Raw genomic sequence first — 18904 nt, 5'->3', positions numbered from 1 at the left:
ATTTCAGTATCTTGGCTCTGATTCATGTTAGCCTGCTGATCAGGGATTTGAAAGGTAGCTCTTTGAAGACCAGCTTCAATCATTTTAATGAGTTCATCATATCATTGCAGACTGAGATGTCCCTGATGTCATAGTGGGGTCTCCACTAAATATATTCCATTGTTGTAACCATCGATTTTTCTCCTCTGATACATTCATTTTTAACGAGGCACGTCTCCTCCCTGCTCCTCAGAGGCAATCAAAAATTGACAGATATTCTGCAGGATCCCCAGTGGTACTCAAACACCACACAGCTCTACTGGGTGAAAAGGTGGGGGGAAAAAGGTCAGTGGAGGTATGTACGATAATGCCCTCAACAATGAACTTATGTGGATACAATCGTATGTTACATGGACTCAGCATAGTCTAAAAGTCTGTAAAAGCAGGGTTCCTAGAATTAAATTTATACATATAGCCACTTCGTTTGGTTAAAATATGTTTTTAAGAACGGTTCACGCTGCATTTGAGTCATGTTTAGACACAACAGTTAAAGCTTCCTCTCAGGGTGGTGGCCGTGCGGGCTGATAAAGCAGATCACAAACACAGCACATGGCTTGCATGTGGGTTTACGCAACAAAAGTACTTCAGTTGAGGTTAGCGAAAATGATGGTTTTCAATCAATCGTGTTTAACAGTCATGTGTCCATAACAAGACTAAGGCCTGGTGCAGTAGTAGCTTCTGTGAGATGATGTTTAACTGGTGCCCGTTTAAAAGAAGGAGTGAAAACCCCCCAGCTGATGCAGTGCAGATGTGATATTGGTTAAATAGATCCTCTCATACACACTCTCTTCCTGGTCCGATTGATCGCATCAGACTCCGTTGTTCACATAAAAAGTGACAGGAGTAATTGTGTCTCCGGATGAGAATAGCGATCAAAACCTGGCTCTTTTTCCACCTCTGCACAGCTGACTAATCACTGCGTGAAGCGGGTCTGAATGTTGGGTCGCCGCAAGTCTCAAAAAGAGAGGGAGGGAAAGGGGAGGTACTATCTGACAAGCAGTTTCAGCAGGGTGTACCTATTGTCCCTTCATTTGAATAATACGTTAGAGCTAATGGATCTGTGAGGCTGCTGTTAGGCGCAGTAGTGCTGATGTTTATCATTTAGTGTTTTACCATGCCAACTTTGATTGTGATAGCAGGATTTAATCTTAATCATAGTTTACAAAAACTGGTCCTTAAGCAGCACTCAGTTAGCCTCATGCTAGTCATGCAATTATTATAATTTCTGAAGGCCGCTATGACCGAAATATCTATGAGCATAATTCATGTCTTATAAATCACCACATGCCTCGAATCTAACAAGTGAATCAAGTCTTCTTAAACCACTGCTCTGGCTCTAATATGCAAAAGCACAAGAACCATATAAATCTTCACTTTTTATTCATTTCTTTACATGAGGGTAATATGCTCGCAGATGCTTTGATCATCAAAAGGCTACATACTTTGAAAGTGACAGTGGGTTTGTTTGTGCCTCTCACCGCCCCCCACCCCCCTCACAAAAGATCTTCTTGAAATCATTGTAGAACAACCCAGAGAGTGTTTCTTTTTGTTGCTTAAGCACACCCATGTGAATGTCATATTTTATTCATAAAGTCTGAAAAGTGTGCCACAGAGAAGGCTCAGCTTCCTACGTCAGGCTTCAAAAAAACTGGATGGCGCTCATAAAAGTTTCAGCTCCTTTCAGCGTGGAGAGTTCAGACATGTTGTCTTCAATTATTTCATTTCACATTAAAAGTTTTAAAACATTCGCTCCGTGTCCAAAAAATGGGGATATTTCTTGGTGCATTCTGAGGGTATGTCCCCTTCCAGACCTTCTAACCCCATTCATAAAACATAAGAGAAAGACTGGCAGTTCTCCAGCAACCATATCGGTCTGGCTTTTCTTTTGGTTTTCATTCTTGCTTTATTAGATACAAGCTAAGTTATGAAATGCTAACTTTTTCTCCCCTCCAACAAAGTACATTTCTTGCAAAAGGGGAAAAAAAATAGTAGTGTTTTCACTGCAGGGGCAAGTGGCTTCTTTAAAGTCACACTCTGCAGTACTTTCTTTTATAAAAACCCGCTGCTAACAGGTCTCTGAGGACATGCAACTGGATTAAAGATCAGATTAGAGCTCCTGGAATTAGGGAGTAAATTGAAACAGATGCATGTTTATGAATTTGTTATGAGGAGATGCACTTTGTTTTTAAAATCACGTGCTTTTTGTCCCCCCACTGTCCGCAAATGCTGTATGAAGCTGAAGAGAATTATGAAAACATAATGCTGGAATTCATCGTTAGGAAGAGTTTGCCCCAAAATTTGGAGCTTTGATGCCAGCAATATTTCCAATGCTGTCACATCAAAAATGTTCTGAGCAGCCACTGAACTCTGATAGTCTCCCATGTGAGACGCTTGTACCTCATTTGTGACATGTTTCTTATTTCAGTCTTTTCACAACAAATAATGATGAAGTCATGGAGTTAAATAAAGCATCGGTGTTATCACCCTAACAGCCAAAACTGAGACTTCCAAAAATACTCCATTGACGTCACCCTAAAACTGCTCAAACAAATTAATGTGAACCTACACGAGGTTCGCGAATGCACTTCTGATGGCCCTGATTACTGTCTCTTCCCTCACACCTACGATAAAACTCGACTGAGGAGTTTGCAAGCCTTTGTGTGTGCTTTTCACAGAAGCAATTCTCAGAGGAGCAGCGGTACGCTGCGCTATGACAGCCGAGCATGGGACGTCAAGAGTCTCACACTTTCCGTTTCTTTATCTTTCTTTTTTCTTTTTCTTTGAGTACTGAGAATAAGCTGAGTCTTCCCAATTAGCACGTTTCTGAAGAGGTGTTGTGACAGCCAGGGAATACAATTTACAGTTGTTACAGCTTAACTGAAGTCACTGTGAGTGTCTAACAAAGATAATATTAAGCTTGATAATAATTCAGAAGACTATATAAAGCAAAGTATCATGATGATTGATTGGACACGCTCGGATCAAAGGTGGTCTAATCCATACAGCACATCTGTCCAAGCTGCTTAAGCATCCCTCCTGAAATTGCTGTCTGCTGCCAGATAATGTAGACCAGTCGCGAGTCACACCTGCCTATTGTAAGCTTGTGGGAGACCTGAACAGCTTAGCGAAAAGCAGGAAGGAAGTTTGCAATGTGAAAACTCAGAAAAGAAATGTGAGATATGTGCTGATGTTTCCTGGAAGGCTCTATTTTTTATCTGGCAGGATACAATGAGCAACGTGTGGGTGAAAAATGGAATAAATTTGTTTTCACAAAGCTTGCAAACTTGCATTATGGAGTCTCTTCACTAGAACTATGCTCCTCATAGTTATCTCTCAAACAAAACAGAAGCTCTAGCCACCTCATTTTTCCTCACCTCATAACTAATTTTTTTCACACTGAGAGAGCGTCTGTGAGAAGTAGCTGTATGTCTTCATTTCCATTGAGATTCTTGGGAAATAAATGATGCTACTGCTGTAGACTATATAGGAAAGATGGATGTAGCCATTGTGATGTTATGCATTGGCTTATATATGCCTTTCTGAAGCCTTTAGCTATTACCACCCTGTTTTTGTTTCTTCTTTTACAGATTTTTCTTGTTCTGCCCTAAAAACACAAAAGAGCAAGTTGTGAATCACAGTCACACTACATGAAACTATATCCTAATAAAAAGAACAGTTTGCTTTATTAAACAATCCCAAAACCTTCCATTTCAAATATAAAACCAACAGGAAAGTGTTTACTGAGGTTAGACTAAGTGAGCAGCAAGCTTGTTTGGGCATAGGTTTCAGTTCAATCAGTTTTTAAGCAACCAGAGCAGCTGCCCCCTGCTGGCTATTAGCAGAATGATTGAGAAACTTCACTCTTTCAGACTCAGAGGCAATGTCCTTTGTTTACATACCTTCTATGACTGGAACACCTTAAAAGACAAGGAAATATAAATCAGCTTGCAAACCACTGGCAACATGTGATTGCTAGGTAAATATGTGTATTCCCCCATCACTTCATGAGTGATTGATGGCTGCTACGAAGAGGGTGCTGCACAAAAAAACCTCTTTTAGACTGCTCTGCTCTCTAGCAGATTGCTGCATTCGCCTGTAGTTTACGTGGAAGATGCCAAGTTGTCTGCAATCACTCGCAATCTGCAATCACTGGCTGAGCAAGTACTGACTGGAAACCTGACAAACCAGAAACAGAGATATTTCTCCATTATGGACACGGACAGCTGTAGACGCATGGCCGAGCAGTCATCCTATTACACTTATTTGAAATCTGCTAGAACTCAGCTGCCTGGGGCACATTCACATGTGGTGCATTGTAATGTACATTGTCTCTGTGAATAAGTGTATGTGGTCAAAAAAAGCAGACAAATGCAAATGTGCAACTTTTATTTTGAAGGCCGACAGTATCAGTTTCTTGTTTGAGTTCCACTTTTTACGTTTCAGTGTTTGCAGGCAAGTTGACATTTTACATGCAAACAACGGATGACTCCTGCAACCTGCTTGTGACCAAAGCAGTCAGGAGGTTTTCAGTGCAGTACCAACTTTGTGACCCATTTCACCTCTGGTAACCACTCGCCAACTGTTCAGAAACTTTCGCTTTGCACTAAACATCTATAGTTGACAAAAGGGTTACTAGCTGGTCTCAGAGTGTGTGAATCTGTCTGTACAGTAAAGCCAACGGTTTGACTAATCCTATCAGAAAACGCACAAAAGCAAAATCTAGACAAACAAGATGGTTTTTCATGGATTTAAAACTCAAGCTATAACATTAGAGGTGCAGATGGGTACATCATTGCTGGAAGTTCAGTTTTAGCTAACACAGAGATATAAAGATGGAAATAGTCTCGTATGATTCTTAGCAAAGAGGCTTATTTTTAAATGTCAAACATTTTATATCACTGGCATTAAACTTAAAACTTTAAATATGTGACCTCAGATAGCATTAAGACAGAAGGCTTAGGCCAGGGGTAGGCAACTCCAGGCTTCGCGTGCTGGTGTCCTGCAGGTTTTAGATGTGTCCTTGATCCAACACAGCTGATTCAAATGGCTAAATTACCTCCTCAACATGTCTTGAAGTTCTCCAGGGGGCTGGTAATGAACTAATCATTTGATTCAGGTGTGTTGACCCAGGGTGAGATCTAAAACCTGCAGGACACCGGCACTCGAGGCCTGGCGTTGCCTACCCCTGGCTTAGGCCTTCCTGTGTAAAGTAGCAGTGAGGGATATTAAGATTTGGCTCCATGTATGCTTTGAGAAAGAGACAAGATTCTACTGTAACTCCTTTAATAAGTTGTCATTAGTTTGTTCTATAATGCATTACTTATAAGCTTTGCAGATTTTATTACTTTTTATTGTTGTAAAGTGGAGATGGCTATACATATGCTGACATATTGTTGGCTATCTAAAGACACTTGTTGTTCTCACATTGTGCAGATGAAGCTGTGATCACAATATCCTGTCGTTTTGCTGTATTCCATCATTTATGTTTTCCCAAATCTCCAAGAAAATAGAGGGAAAAGTGACAGTATCCTACAGAGGCTGACTCATGAAACTGAACTCATTGTTCTTTCTTGGCGACTCTGCGAGCCACTATCCGCTATCGCATCTTACCAGTGGCATCGGAAACAAAAAGACTCAAAAGTATCGATTTCTATTGGTGCCTTTAATCTTAAATGACAGGTCTCTGTGAGTGCCATTATCTCAAAGAAGCTACAATGAACTCCATTGATTAATTTTGTCTTTTGAAATAGTGGTCTTGAGTCCAGTAAGTATACTTCTTTTGTGCTGATACAGAGAATCGATATATGGCCCTTTGTAATATTGTACTGTTTCTTTTTTCCTTCAGTCAACTTCTTCCTCCACTCAGATTTCATTGAGTCTTGGAAACGATGTAGTCAGATAAAAAAAAAAAGTCTGTCAACAGAATGCACACTGGCATGTTCACAATAGAATCAATTTATTTCACTTACTCTTTCTTCTGATGCCATTTATGAGCATCACCTTTATCATACTGTCATCCACCTACAGATTTTTGATGCCAAAAGATTTTAGATGTAAGTACACAGCGATGCAGTTAGAGTGTGGTAAACTATGCTGCAGTGCAGACCACTCCATTATACCTTGGAGAACTGGGAATGGGAGTAAAGGGACTGAGTTATATGAAAGGAGCTGTGCATTTTAGACCTTCAAGCTGATAAATTAAACCTTCATAAGTGGAGATTGACAGCTCAGCTGCCTTCTGTGCTTGGGGAATTCTTGAGGAAGTGCTGCAAAATGCTATACCTGTGTCCCTGAGCTGCAGTGCAGGGTCAGCGCTGGAGGTGGCTACCTCAGCTAGGTGTAAAATGGCCAGTAAATCACAAGCAAAACAGGACAGTGCTTTTGTGTGAGTCCTGTGTGTGTGTGACTGAGTGGAGAATGTGTGTAATCTTTCGCATTTCAATGCGCTCCATCCTGAGAGTCCCGTCTCCACAATGAATGCATGATCAGCCAGGAGATTATGTGCTTTCGGGTATCAGGGTACTTTGTGTGCTGCTGTATGTTTGTGCTTATTTTTATGCCAACATTTACGTGTGCATGTGTGTATTTTCGTGAGTGCGTGCAGGTCACCCTGAAGCTGCCAGACCAGATGTGCAGGAGTCTGGACTGTGTGGAGTGATGAGTGGCTCTCTAGCTGACTCTGCAGACTTGGAACAATGCACACAGGTCTCTCCAACTAATGAGCTCTCTATATAGAGAGCATACAGAGAGAGGCTCGACTCTGCCTACAGTTTCAATCAGGGCCTCCATATCTGGCGAGCTGAGCTTTTTCTGCTTGTGCTGGCACTGGACCAAGGAACCTGATACAAAATGCAAATCAGCATCCAGTACCTGAGGTGGTTCCATTTAGTTTGTGTCACAAGGTGGAGAGTGACAGGTTCTTTGGATCAGGATGGAGTAGGTTAAGGAATGCAGAAACAGCTAGGCTATTTTTGTCTAGACTTTCTAACACATAGGAATACACAGAGCCTTGCTTCCCCAGATTTTGTTGCAGAGCACTTTGTATAACTGGGACAGCAACCAAAATCTATTAAAAAAAATAAAATAACAAATTTCTAACAATAAAGTTTAAATGATTCATTGAAACAACACTGTGTCACATTTATAAATCAGAGCGCAAGGACAAAAATGAATAATATGTTTCAACATTGCAAGCCTGTTGTATGGGAAAGTTCTGCTCCCCGATGGGCTTTTAAAACTGACTCCAACTAATATAGGTTACAGGGGCAGAGAATGACGCAGCGCCCCTTGGGGCAAGTGTCCAGACTTCTTACGGAGAAATGACTCTACATTATTCATTTCACCTCTAATGTCTTTGTTTCGCAACAGTGCCTGAAGCAGAGCAGTACCACTACCTTGACTCTGAGACTTCCAATGGGAAGCTTCTAGAAATATCTGATAAGCTCACTCGGTGCTATGAAAAAAAAAAAAAAAACAGCTAGAAAAGGATTTTTTTGTTTGCTGGAAATATGCAATAAAAATTGCTGTGCCAACGGTGTCTTGTCATGATTAGAAGCAAGCAGGGAAAAAGCTTTATCATCACTACTAGCAGCATAATAAAACAGGACATGAGCTGAAATCTAGCCTTCCCAGTAATAAGCATGACTCTAATGAGACCGGGAATTGTGGGCTTTTAACCTTGAGTAAATGTTTTTACCTGTCTTGTACTTTTTAACCTCAGGGGAAACAGCAGAAAACACCACATCACATGTTTTTTGGACTTCCAGGTACATTAAGACATATCCAAGGTAGGATTTTTTTGCACAACAGGCAGTTTAGAATGCAAATCTACTCTTATGCTAGAAATCATAGCCTGGTAGCAATGTCATAAAATATTCATTTTTTTTTTTACAGGAATCCTATTCTGTGGTGGTGCAAAATCCTCAGCTTCTGAGAGAGAAGTACAAAGATAGACTCACATACCCTACAGTCTTCCTCTGCCATATCATGTACCTGTCAGGGAAATTACAAAGACTCGTGAGCTCATGTCAAATTTTCAAACGCCTAACCTTTTTGTTTTAGGTTTGTGTTTCTGTGGCAGCACTAAATATATGAGATGCCCTCTAGTATCGTACAAGCTTTCCGTTTTGATCTATGAGGTTGTGATATAAGCTTTGGTTAATAATTGATGTCTGGAAGAATGTCTCTCTCCAGCTACTTCGTATGACTCAAAAATGACGTTCCTGAAAATAAGAAGGGGTCTTTTGCAGGATGAAAATGTTCACTTTATGAATCACTGATGCACTGTGTGGGAGTTCCTACCCCCTCCTTGCTACCTTATTATTGTGCAAAGTTCAGTGTTTTTAAGTTTGCCATGGCCTTTAGACTAGTAAGAAAAGGTTGAGATGACCTCATTAGTGGTTACTGGCTAGCACCTGGAGCTAGTAATGTGTGCCCTGAAGTTTATATCTGTATGCTAAACATCAAAAATGACCTTCTCATTTTCTCTTATGTGTCTCACCATGGTTAATTAATGTCAGGAGAAGGTGGTACCAGAAGACACCTGCTCTGCAAGGTGAAACATGAGACCAGCATGTTGCTTCCAAAGCTAAGCTGCTACCAAACGTGGTGTAATCCCCACTGAAGAGAAACAGCCAGCAGTCTGTTAGTTTAGTTTAGCATACAGACTGGAAGCAGCACTAAACAGCTATGTGTCTCTCTGCACCAAACAATGCATCTAAAAAAGGATTCTTGAAATGGAGTCTCGGGATACCTAAGAGCCTACGGGTAGCCGAGAGGTCAGCAATATAAACAGCTAAAATCCTAATATTATACACAAATACAGATCATTTATGACAATTACGCCCAGATATGTTATCTTGGGGCCAAGAGACATTCTAATTTGAGCTGACATGAAATTACTGAAGGCCTGTTCCTGCTGCTGTGTAGCTTAGCATGTTAACCAGCTTGCTAGCTAGTATTTGATTCCCCCCACCCATTCCACTGGACTAAAGTACAGGGTGGGCCATTTATATGGATACACCGTAATAACATGGGAATGGTTGGTGATATTAAAGTCCTGTTTGTGGCACATTAGTATATGTGAGGGGGCAAACTCCTCCAGATGGGTGGTGACCATGGTGGCCATTTAGAAGTCGGCCATCTTGGATACAACTTTTGTTTTTTCAATAGGAAGAGGGCCATGTGACACATCAAACTTATTGGTAATGTCACAAGAAAAACAATGGTGTGCTTGGTTTCAATGTAACTTTATTCTTTCATGAGTTATTTACAAGTTTCTGACCACTTATAAAATGTGTTCAATGTGCTGCCCATTGTGTTGGATTGTCAATGCAACCCTTATCTCCCACTCTTCACACACTGATAGCAACACCACAGGAGAAATGCCAGCACAGGCATCTTGAGGAGTTTGTCCCCTCACATATACTAATGTGCCACAAACAGGACTTTAATATCACCAACCATTCCCATGTTATTACGGTGTATCCATATAAATGGCCCACCCTGTACTGTTAATTTTGCTGTGCCCAACACCACTCATTGACAGCACAGAGCAGAATGAATGTAACTATAGATTTACTTGAGTAGTTTACTAGAGTATAGATGTAATGTAGTATATTTAGGTTTTCTCATGGTATGAATGGAAATATTGTACTTTGTACTTTAACAAATGAGACAAATTACCTTATTATAGATCAAGCTACCCAGGAAGTCATTAAAAAGCCATCAACATCAAGTGCCATTCTACATAGTGAATATATTAACTTTAGATAAGGTTATACAAGTTGTGCACTGCTAGTAGATTTATAACTCAAGCAAACAAGCTTTTTTTAAGAAAAGAAATTAGACTTTGTAAAACAAATAACCAAAACAGTGTTAGTTATGTGCAACTCGTGTGCGGCATTTCTTTTCATGTATTAATCCTATCCTTGATAAGACAAAACACAACACATGAGCCTGACATCATTTTAGATCATTTACATTTTTTTACACTTATTTCCTATTAAATTCTCTGACAAAACACTGATGTCATCCTGTTCTTGTCCCTCTCATTATAACCCTATTAAAACAATCTGGAAATGTCCCTGATGAGGAATTTCCCCCAAGGAATCCCATACTTGAACATGTTATAGGTAATGTGTTTATTTGTATAAAAGCAAAAAGAGAGTGAGAGACATGCTCTCTCCTCCTAAGAAAGTCAAGTGAAATGACATTGTCTTGCCAAAAGAGGTATCAGATAAAACAAACTGCTTATGTGTCATTCTAGAGGTCATAGACAAACCGTGGATGTATTTCGTTGATTTAGAGGGCCTGTTGTCATGAACCAGTTTCCAAAAATAGAGCGTATCTTTTCTGAGTGTATTCATGTGTATATTAAATATATAATACCAGAAGCAGATAGATAGATAGATAGATAGATAGATAGATAGATAGATAGATAGATAGATAGATAGATAGATAGATAGATAGATAGATAGATAGATAGATAGATAGACAGACTATTCAAATCCTGGGAAACAGTTTGAATGTGAGCATATATAATTGATAATTACAAGTGTGTGTCACAGTTTGTGGTTCTGCAGCTGGAGGCTGATGAAAAGCTGATCAAAACCGTGACTCCCACTGTGTTGAAATTGTTTGCTTCACCCAGCTAAAGAATAGTGATCAAGCTTAGCTTAAACTTTCTCTGAGAACACTTTCAAACGTTTATCTAGGTGGTGTATAAAAATCATGTGGTATTCTCTTACTTGAGAGCTTCTGTCCAGTTGTAAATTACCATGATGATGTCTAAATTAAGCAACAAAAAAAGAAAAAGACACATCACTTTAAGGAGGGGATGCTCACCAGGACGCCTGGACATCTGTCACTACAGAGTGAAGTGGACATGAAAAACTTCTAAAAGTTTAATTACAAGCTACATCAGGAGAACTCCAGACCTGCTGTGCCAACATTTCAATATTTCTCTCAGATATTAATGTTTACATCCAGCGTGCCCTCAACTACAGGTTCAGCTTTCTTTTACTTTTCCCACTTTCAGGTTTCTCAGACCACCTAAAGGAATCAAATTTGTTAATCTAATGGTGGGTTGAATCACCTAGACAGCAGTTTCCAAGGAATCCATTTTTTATAAAAGACTAAAAAAAAAAGACAGAAGGAAAAAAAAAACATGGGGCCATTGTCTGCAAACGTGCATTTGAATTTGCTATCGTAAAATGAACTTTTTCATAAAATGAACTCTCTTTTTGCTGCCTTTTTATGTAGTGTACCACGTAAAGATGACATTTGTTAAAGGCTATACACTCACGCAGAGAGAACTCTCATTCATTGCTAACATTTCCTTTAACTCCAAGGAAGGTCCGCAAAAACATAACTTAAAAGATATTTCATTTCTGAAAATGGATGCATATTCTATTGAAAAGGGATATTAGGCTTGTACATAATGTGATCTTTGGCTGGGTTTTGTTCCAAAATAACCTGGGGAGGACACCTTTGTCATCATGGCTGCAATAGTAAACGTGCACTATGGATCACTTACGGTAAAAAAATTCTTTACATTTCAAAGACCACACTGACAGTCAGCACAGAAGCAAATTACTGAGTCCGTGTCTAAAGCACATCTTATCCAGAAATAACTCTAGGTGTTGTTGATTACATTGATTTTTTTTACTAGCAGACCTGAATGTAAACACATTTTCACTGTACAAGAAATGATGCAGTCAATAATGAACGCCTTCAATATTGCACAGTTGCTATCCTCCTCGATCAGTTCCTGAATGCTAATTAGCACCTGCAATATCTTTTAATATTTAGTGCCTCCATAGTGTAGTGGTTTACACATTCGCCTAACATTCGTCTAACAAGCAAAAGATTCTCCCATGTTTCCTATGGGAGGAAACATAAATCCCTTCTGATGTGAAAATCTGTCAAATCAAAAACATGTGGAGCTACCTGCTGCGGTGACCCCTTGTGAATAAGGGAGCAGCTGGAAACAGCTCTGTTGTCTTTTTAAATTGTGTGGTTATTCAAGTCCTTCTAAGTACTTCAAGTTTGGACCTGTAATGTTAAAATATTCAAATTAATGCAGGATTCTCCAACAAAAAATGAATGCAATGATAAAGCAGGTAAACATTCACTCAGTACATTTGTCTCACACTGTAAAAATACCTTTACTACCCAAACCACTTATGAAAAAGTAGTCCAAGCTACATAATTGTTGATGTTATTCTTGTTTTTAATTTAAATTATTCTGCTCCTAGTCCTAACTAAGCTTTCAGCTAAATTTCCTCAGACCAATAATGGGGTCAGATCAAACACACTGTAGTCAAGCAATAACATCAATGCATCTGGCTCTCTGGCGGAGTAACATGAGGAAAAATCTATGCCCTGTAGCTCAAAACATTTATTTCTTAGCATTTCCTCAAACTGTGTGAAGAATGAACTCTTTCAGATGCGAATTAATGATGCTTTTGTGATAATATTAGGCTGCTGTTGTTGTCCTGAGCTCCAATAAGGCAGATTCTGCCCACTGAAGGTTAAGCAAAACATTAGGAAGAATGAAGATTAACATAATGGTGAAGAAGTATGATAATAGGGAAATCCAACTCGCTGATTACTAAATTTGTGCTGAATAACTAATGGTTTTAAATTAGACCTCATATGCAAGAACCGAAGGTCAGTTAATTAAAGCTGCATCCACCTTACCTGAAATAAGCAGAAACTAGACTTCAGTACACAAAGTACGCATGTGGTAGGTTTCTGTTACTTACACGTTCACAGCATTTTACACGCTGCTTCACTTCACTCACAGCAAAGCAGACACATCAAATCATATATTTGAACGATCCACTGAAAGGTTTGAGCTATCAATTGTACATAGCCTATAGCATTTCAGCGTTTCTTTCAGCGTTTTACCTTATCTCTCAATATTGTAATTGAAATCATTATTTGAAAAGGTGATTTTCTCTTCCTGGTGCCCCCGAGGTGTGTTCAGCATTAATTAAAGTGGATGTCTCAGGTGTCCGTCATCGAACTGAGCTCGGCTATTCCTACCGCAACACCTTATAGCGAGGCACGAGTTGCTGCATAACACGTCTGCACAGCAGCTACACTTTTTTTTCACCCCTTCTCTTTTATTTTTAGATGATCACATTTTCATTATGTACATTGAATTACTGGATGCAAAAAAAGAGGTTATTTTTCTATGGCAACCGTGTGTGACTTTTGCCATATACAGATACTGTTGCTGCCACCCAACACTTTGCAGCACTGAAGGCAGATGTTACATTTTTGTTTGAGCAAAAGGTTTTAGACAATGTTCTGTGCATCAGTAATGTCCTGACTGTCTTTGCTCCCTTTTTAAAGCTATTATGAGGACTGGAGTAATAAGGACAGTTGTGAAAGTAAACCAGACGTCAACATGGAAAAGACTAATTTCAGAGATGCCCTATACAGTGCTCTCTTCTTCTTCTGCTGAATTCTATTTAATTAAAAACACAGACTAATCCAGCAACATAGATAGCTGTCACCTCTTTCCTTTATGTGCTTCTCACACTGCCGGCTCACGAGTTCCCATCATAAAGGCAGGAGCTCAGGGAGCATAACGCAGTTTGTATTCAGTCAGTGTGACAGGCGGCAAAGCAGCAATCTTGTCTGTCGAAAGACAATGATTCCACTCAGCTGCCATGTTGTGCACACAAATGTGCTATACGACATCAGTCCCGAAATCTGTCACCTTGCAGTGAAATTTAAAGTCTGCGAACAAGTCTAAAAGATCCTCCGCAGATATTGTTTTTTTAATGCACAATTTATTTTTGCTCTCTTTCACACAAAGTTGGCTTGTACTTACCACAGTTTTCCTTTTTCTGAGACATCTACAAGTTTTTTTTTTCTTACACTTCATATTCCTACCGCTTCAACAATGCGTAAAGAAAACAAGACTTGCAGCTCAGGGTTTAATGATTAGTTGGCTACCGGTTTATCCACAGAAAATGACTTTCTCCCTGTGACACAACTGCTTGTTTCATTTATATGAGCTAAAATCAAATGACCCCTGGGTTTGGGAGATTTTTTTGAGATCAACTGAGTAATTTTCAGAATGTCACCTTAGACTAAGATATTGGAATGGCCTCTTTTCACTATTTTCTGATTAAAACATTTTTGAATAATATGACAAAGTAATCAGTAAACGTAATAAATCTGCTAAATTGGTGATGCTGAGGATAACGTTTTTAGCATTATCTATCACAGAGACGTTACAAGCAAAACAAAAGCTAACTGCAGGAACTGCTTATCCACACCTGAACTAAGCAGATAGGTCAGGCATTATGATCACTGCATAATTACTGTGAACTCGACAAAGGCAGAACAAGCACAGAAACACACATGTGTAAACTTGTGGAAGTGTCACTCACACACACACTCGTACCTAGAGAAAAAAGAGACCATTTTTTCCCCATTTTTAAAAAAGGTGTTCTGTATTGAAACAGTTGGACTTTGCTTGAGGTTTTCATTACAGTCGAAAGTTGAGGTTTTTATCCAGTATTCTCTGTGATTGAAATTCTCAGTCAGCCATCAATCTGCATTATAGACTGGTTTCCCCTTGTCTGGTGGGGGCTAACTGAAACAGATTGAGACAGCTCTTGCTCACTGCATCACTAATGGCTGGCAATGAAAGACGTCTCTGTGCAGTTGACCCGTATGTGGAACAGGATCACGTCGCAGCTCAGAGCGATGGGGAGAACGCAGCTCAATATAGGGAGTCTCTTCGGCATCACTCACCAGTCAACAGCATCCTCATCCTATTGACTAAATGTTGCCCAGAAATAGAATCTAATCACAGAGTTTGGACAGGCTCTAGTTCTCCTAATGGTCCACCATTAGCTGACTGGAACAAAGCCCAAAGTATAGAGAAATATAACAATATATTTTTGCTGTATGCACTGCATGGCAATAATGGGATCGTTATTATTGCCGTGACACCTGCGCACTCTTCTGCACTTATACTCAACAGCAGAGATCAGAGATGTAGCAAGACTGATTACTCACTCACCTCTTCTTTGAATTCTTCTCATTATTTCCTGTTATTCAAGCCTCCATTAACCCCAAGAAAAGGCCACAGAAAACAGCAGGTAAAATTTGGGGCATATGCATTTTCTCCATTCAGCTGTATTGAATGGATAATACAGGAGCAAAGCGTAAGTGAAACTATTTCCAGCCCATTTTGCAGGCAGGCCACAGCCGGGACTTTACCTGCATGACATAATTGACAGTGAACACAGGCAATCTTGTTAATTGATTACTCAGACCTGCTAATGGAAAATGCAAAGTCTCATTGTATCTTCCATAAAGCTCCTGTCAGTAACATTTCCTCACAAAGACTGCCAGTGGCAGACCCACTAATGTTTCCAGACTTCCCCTCCAGGGACCCCATACATCACCTTTCAGGCTGTTTTGATTCTGTGCATAATTACCAAGATATAAGATGATTATTAAATCAAATGTTTTATAATGACATACTATCTGTCACACTGTTGATCAGAAATAAACTTAAGTTACACCCAGCCCCTATGCTTGTTTTTATTATTTTGTTGTTCCTTCCTTCTTCTTCTTCATCTTTTTTTTTTTTTTTGTTTTAATCCAGGTTGAGATGATGATGCGGGGTATCGGCCCCGCTCCCCTCTTGTGCAGGATTCAGCCTCCAGCTCCTCCTCTGATGCATCGTTTGCATCAGTACTTGGGAGCACTTGTCCGCGCGCTGCTGCACCTCCTCACAGTACATTCAACCACTTTACCAGGTGATGACAGACACTCGCTCAAGACTAAAAAAATGATATGTTTTTAAGTAGGAATCAACGTAGAATGGAGACGCGCCTCGGTCACTGCCTTTTTATCATTTTCTCTGAGTGGATTTGGATCTTTACCCTAACTTCCATCCTGGGCGGAACAAAAGCGGAGGTAAGGTGCATTCCGTCTTGCCAGCTGCCGCTCATTTCCGCAGCATTTCCCCGGGAACTCTCGGCGCTGGATTTGACAAATTTTGGAGAGGCAACAGCTGAAGAGTTTCTTAGATTTACCGAGGGGTCGGTCACCCCCCGAAACGAAAGGCACTACGATGCAGAACTGACCGCGAGCGAAGAAAGTTCGTCCAAAGTACAGCCACGGTTTGGGGGAAATATCTCAAGTTCTCTGCATAAAGGCGCCCCAAGCAGTAACCAGAAACTTTCCCAATCTGAAGTGTCTTCACGCGTGTCCTCCCCCTTTCTCAGCAATGTAACCGAGAATAACACAGACGATGGGGGAAATAAAATTGGTGATGTGACGGAAAACGAGGACAGGAATGTGACCAGTTGGAGACGTAGCGCGAGGAGCACAGAGACTTGGTCCGGATTCAGACCCGAGGGCGGGGAGGATGCTTCGGTTTCGGACCAGGAGGAGTTTCACCTCACAAGTTCGACATTTGCGCTCACCGAGGACACGGCTCATAACCAGGCGATGGTGCACTGGTCCGGACAAAACAGTAGCGTAAGTAGTTAATGTGCTCCAGATTTACGCACGGACCTCTTTTTGACGCAGTGTGGTCATCATTCATCCACAGGTCTTACGTGGCAGTAAGACTCATTCAGATGTTTCATTTAGAGCACGAGTAACGCGATGAAAGATTAAAACTGAGAGCTTGCAGAATTTAAAGGAATCAGTCTCTGCCTTTCAACCTCTCCCTTGCTCTCCCTCTCTCTTTTTCTCTGTCTCGCGCACGCGCACATACACGTGCACGCACACCCTATTCATGCTGTTGTTTATTGATCGGCTGACTTGGCAGATATGGTAAAGAAAAAGAAAATAATGTTCTGCACGCATAGATTAAGGGGATTATGCCCCATTTGCTCTTTTGTGCGTGTTTCTCCCATTTAGTCACTCACAGAAGCTCATTTTGCTTTTCCCCGTTTTGGTCAGTCACTCATTTCTAAGTTCTCTGCATACATATGATTTCCAAGATTAAATCAATAAAACTATAATTCGCCTACCACCCATTATATAAGAATGGATTAGATAAAGTATAGGACGAAAGTTATAATAGCGTAATAATTAAGAATCAATATAATTACAATCATGCAAAGAACCTAAACCTGGAGTCCTTTAGACTAAAAGACAAATTAAGGATAAATGAAGCATGAAATAACATCATAATACAATGACATGCTAAAATAAGGACTTGGAGACAAATGGATTTACAGGTTGAAAGATAACAGAATGCTCAGTGGGGGTTATTCCCTGATATCCAGAGGGACATACTTTCTGCAGTTTGGACAGATCCAATTTTCTTGGGTCTGATTGTGGTTCTGAACTTCAAACAACCTACATGGAGGATGCGAGTAAATGTAAAGACACTTAAAACAACAGGGAGCCTTGAGGATGGAAGCTGGTGAAACACCGTAGTGCTTTATAGACAAACAAGTTATTTAATATCTGTAAAATATATATGGAGCTATACCGAGTTCAGCTAAAACCAGAATCACTCAGTGTTCTCTTCTTCTTGTTTTGGTCAATATCACAAGCACCCGAATTTGAATGATTTGTAATTGTCAAATCAAATTCTCAGCAACACCACTGCAATACAGAGTAGGCTTGTCTAGTCTACTGAGAATTAAGCACAAACTGGGTTTTTGATATGGCAATATTACTCAGCTGAGAGAATTCCTATTTTATGGTGTAATATAATGCTATGATCAAAGTCCAACACACTCTCACTAATGTCTTTTGCTTAGGCTTGAACTGTGGAAGCAGAGAGCTAAGATTTTTTGACAGTACATCTCTTGTGGCCCTGAGGCAAAGCAGAAGTATTTTCACCTTGCTTGTCTTTCATGCGTCTCACAAAGTTATTACTCATCAGACTTATTGTATCATTTGGCTGCACAGGTGTGCATAATTCTGTGTCATCAGCATAGCTGTGGAAAGTTCCTATTTGAATACATTACCTCAGTATTGCTCTGCTTTGACTTTAGGGCAGTTACACCTATTGGCTTTTTTGCTCATAGTTCTGATGAGGATCCTCTCTCCTCTGTACATTATGTACACTAGTTAGGATGCCAGAGCCAACTGGTGGTTAGCCGAGTTTAGCAGTAAGCCTGGAAACGGGGGAAACTGCTTCCCCAGCTTATCCAAAAAGTAACTGGTATGGTATCTTGTCTACAACAACAGCAGAAATATTTTGCTTTGTGGGATGACTAGAATGATTTCTTAACAGTTTTCTCCCAGTTTGTATTCATTATGCTAAGCCATAAGCCTCACAGCACACAGTTTTCTACCTCTTGCCAGGAAAGTAAATAAGCTTATCATCCATAATGCAGTATAGTTACAGTATAAGATGGGAAGTATCTTGGGGTACCAAAGATCCAAAAGTCATACAGTAATAAAAAGTGATTAAAGTGCTTTTTTGTGTATTTTTGTCTGCTTTTAATTAATATTATTAGTTATACTCCAAAACCTATTATTGTATTAAGTCATTTTCAGCAGGATTTGGCACTATCGTCTTCACAGTTGCATGGCGAACTTTCTGCTTCAACAAATTTCCCCCTTACGCAGAATCTCACCTTGCCTACTCACAGTCTAATGTGTTTGTTTGTGTGTGTGTGTTACTTGCCACACCCTCTCCTCTTCTTTCTCTCTTTCTCCATGTGTGTAAGTGGAGGCCAGGTGGTCAGTAAGAAAACGTGTACATTTTCCAGCTGGTCTACTTTTTATATAAATCTATTTAAAGCAGTAATCTATTTCAAAATGAAGCGAGTTGCCTTGTCCTAATTAAACATCTTTGCTTAATCTATTAACACTTACAGTTTAGTCATAAGGGCTTTAATCAGATTCCCTGGAA

General features: G+C 40.0%; 1 protein-coding gene across 1 annotated transcript in view; it reads left to right on the top strand.

The window, feature by feature from the left end:
- The first annotated feature begins 15718 nt into the window (after window positions 1-15718).
- Window positions 15719-18904, top strand: part of LOC146505521 (VPS10 domain-containing receptor SorCS1-like) — a 47169-nt gene continuing 43983 nt past the window's right edge. The window contains exon 1 of the mRNA XM_085182382.1: window positions 15719-16560. Within this exon, the coding sequence (XP_085038508.1) occupies window positions 15871-16560 (690 nt within the window). The 5' untranslated portion in view covers window positions 15719-15870. The remainder of the gene's footprint in view (window positions 16561-18904) is intronic.

The sequence above is a fragment of the Neolamprologus multifasciatus genome, chromosome 13 (genome assembly GCF_963576455.1).
Source record: "Neolamprologus multifasciatus chromosome 13, fNeoMul1.2, whole genome shotgun sequence".
NCBI lineage: Eukaryota > Metazoa > Chordata > Actinopteri > Cichliformes > Cichlidae > Neolamprologus > Neolamprologus multifasciatus.
This window is presented reverse-complemented; position numbering and strand designations above follow the sequence as displayed.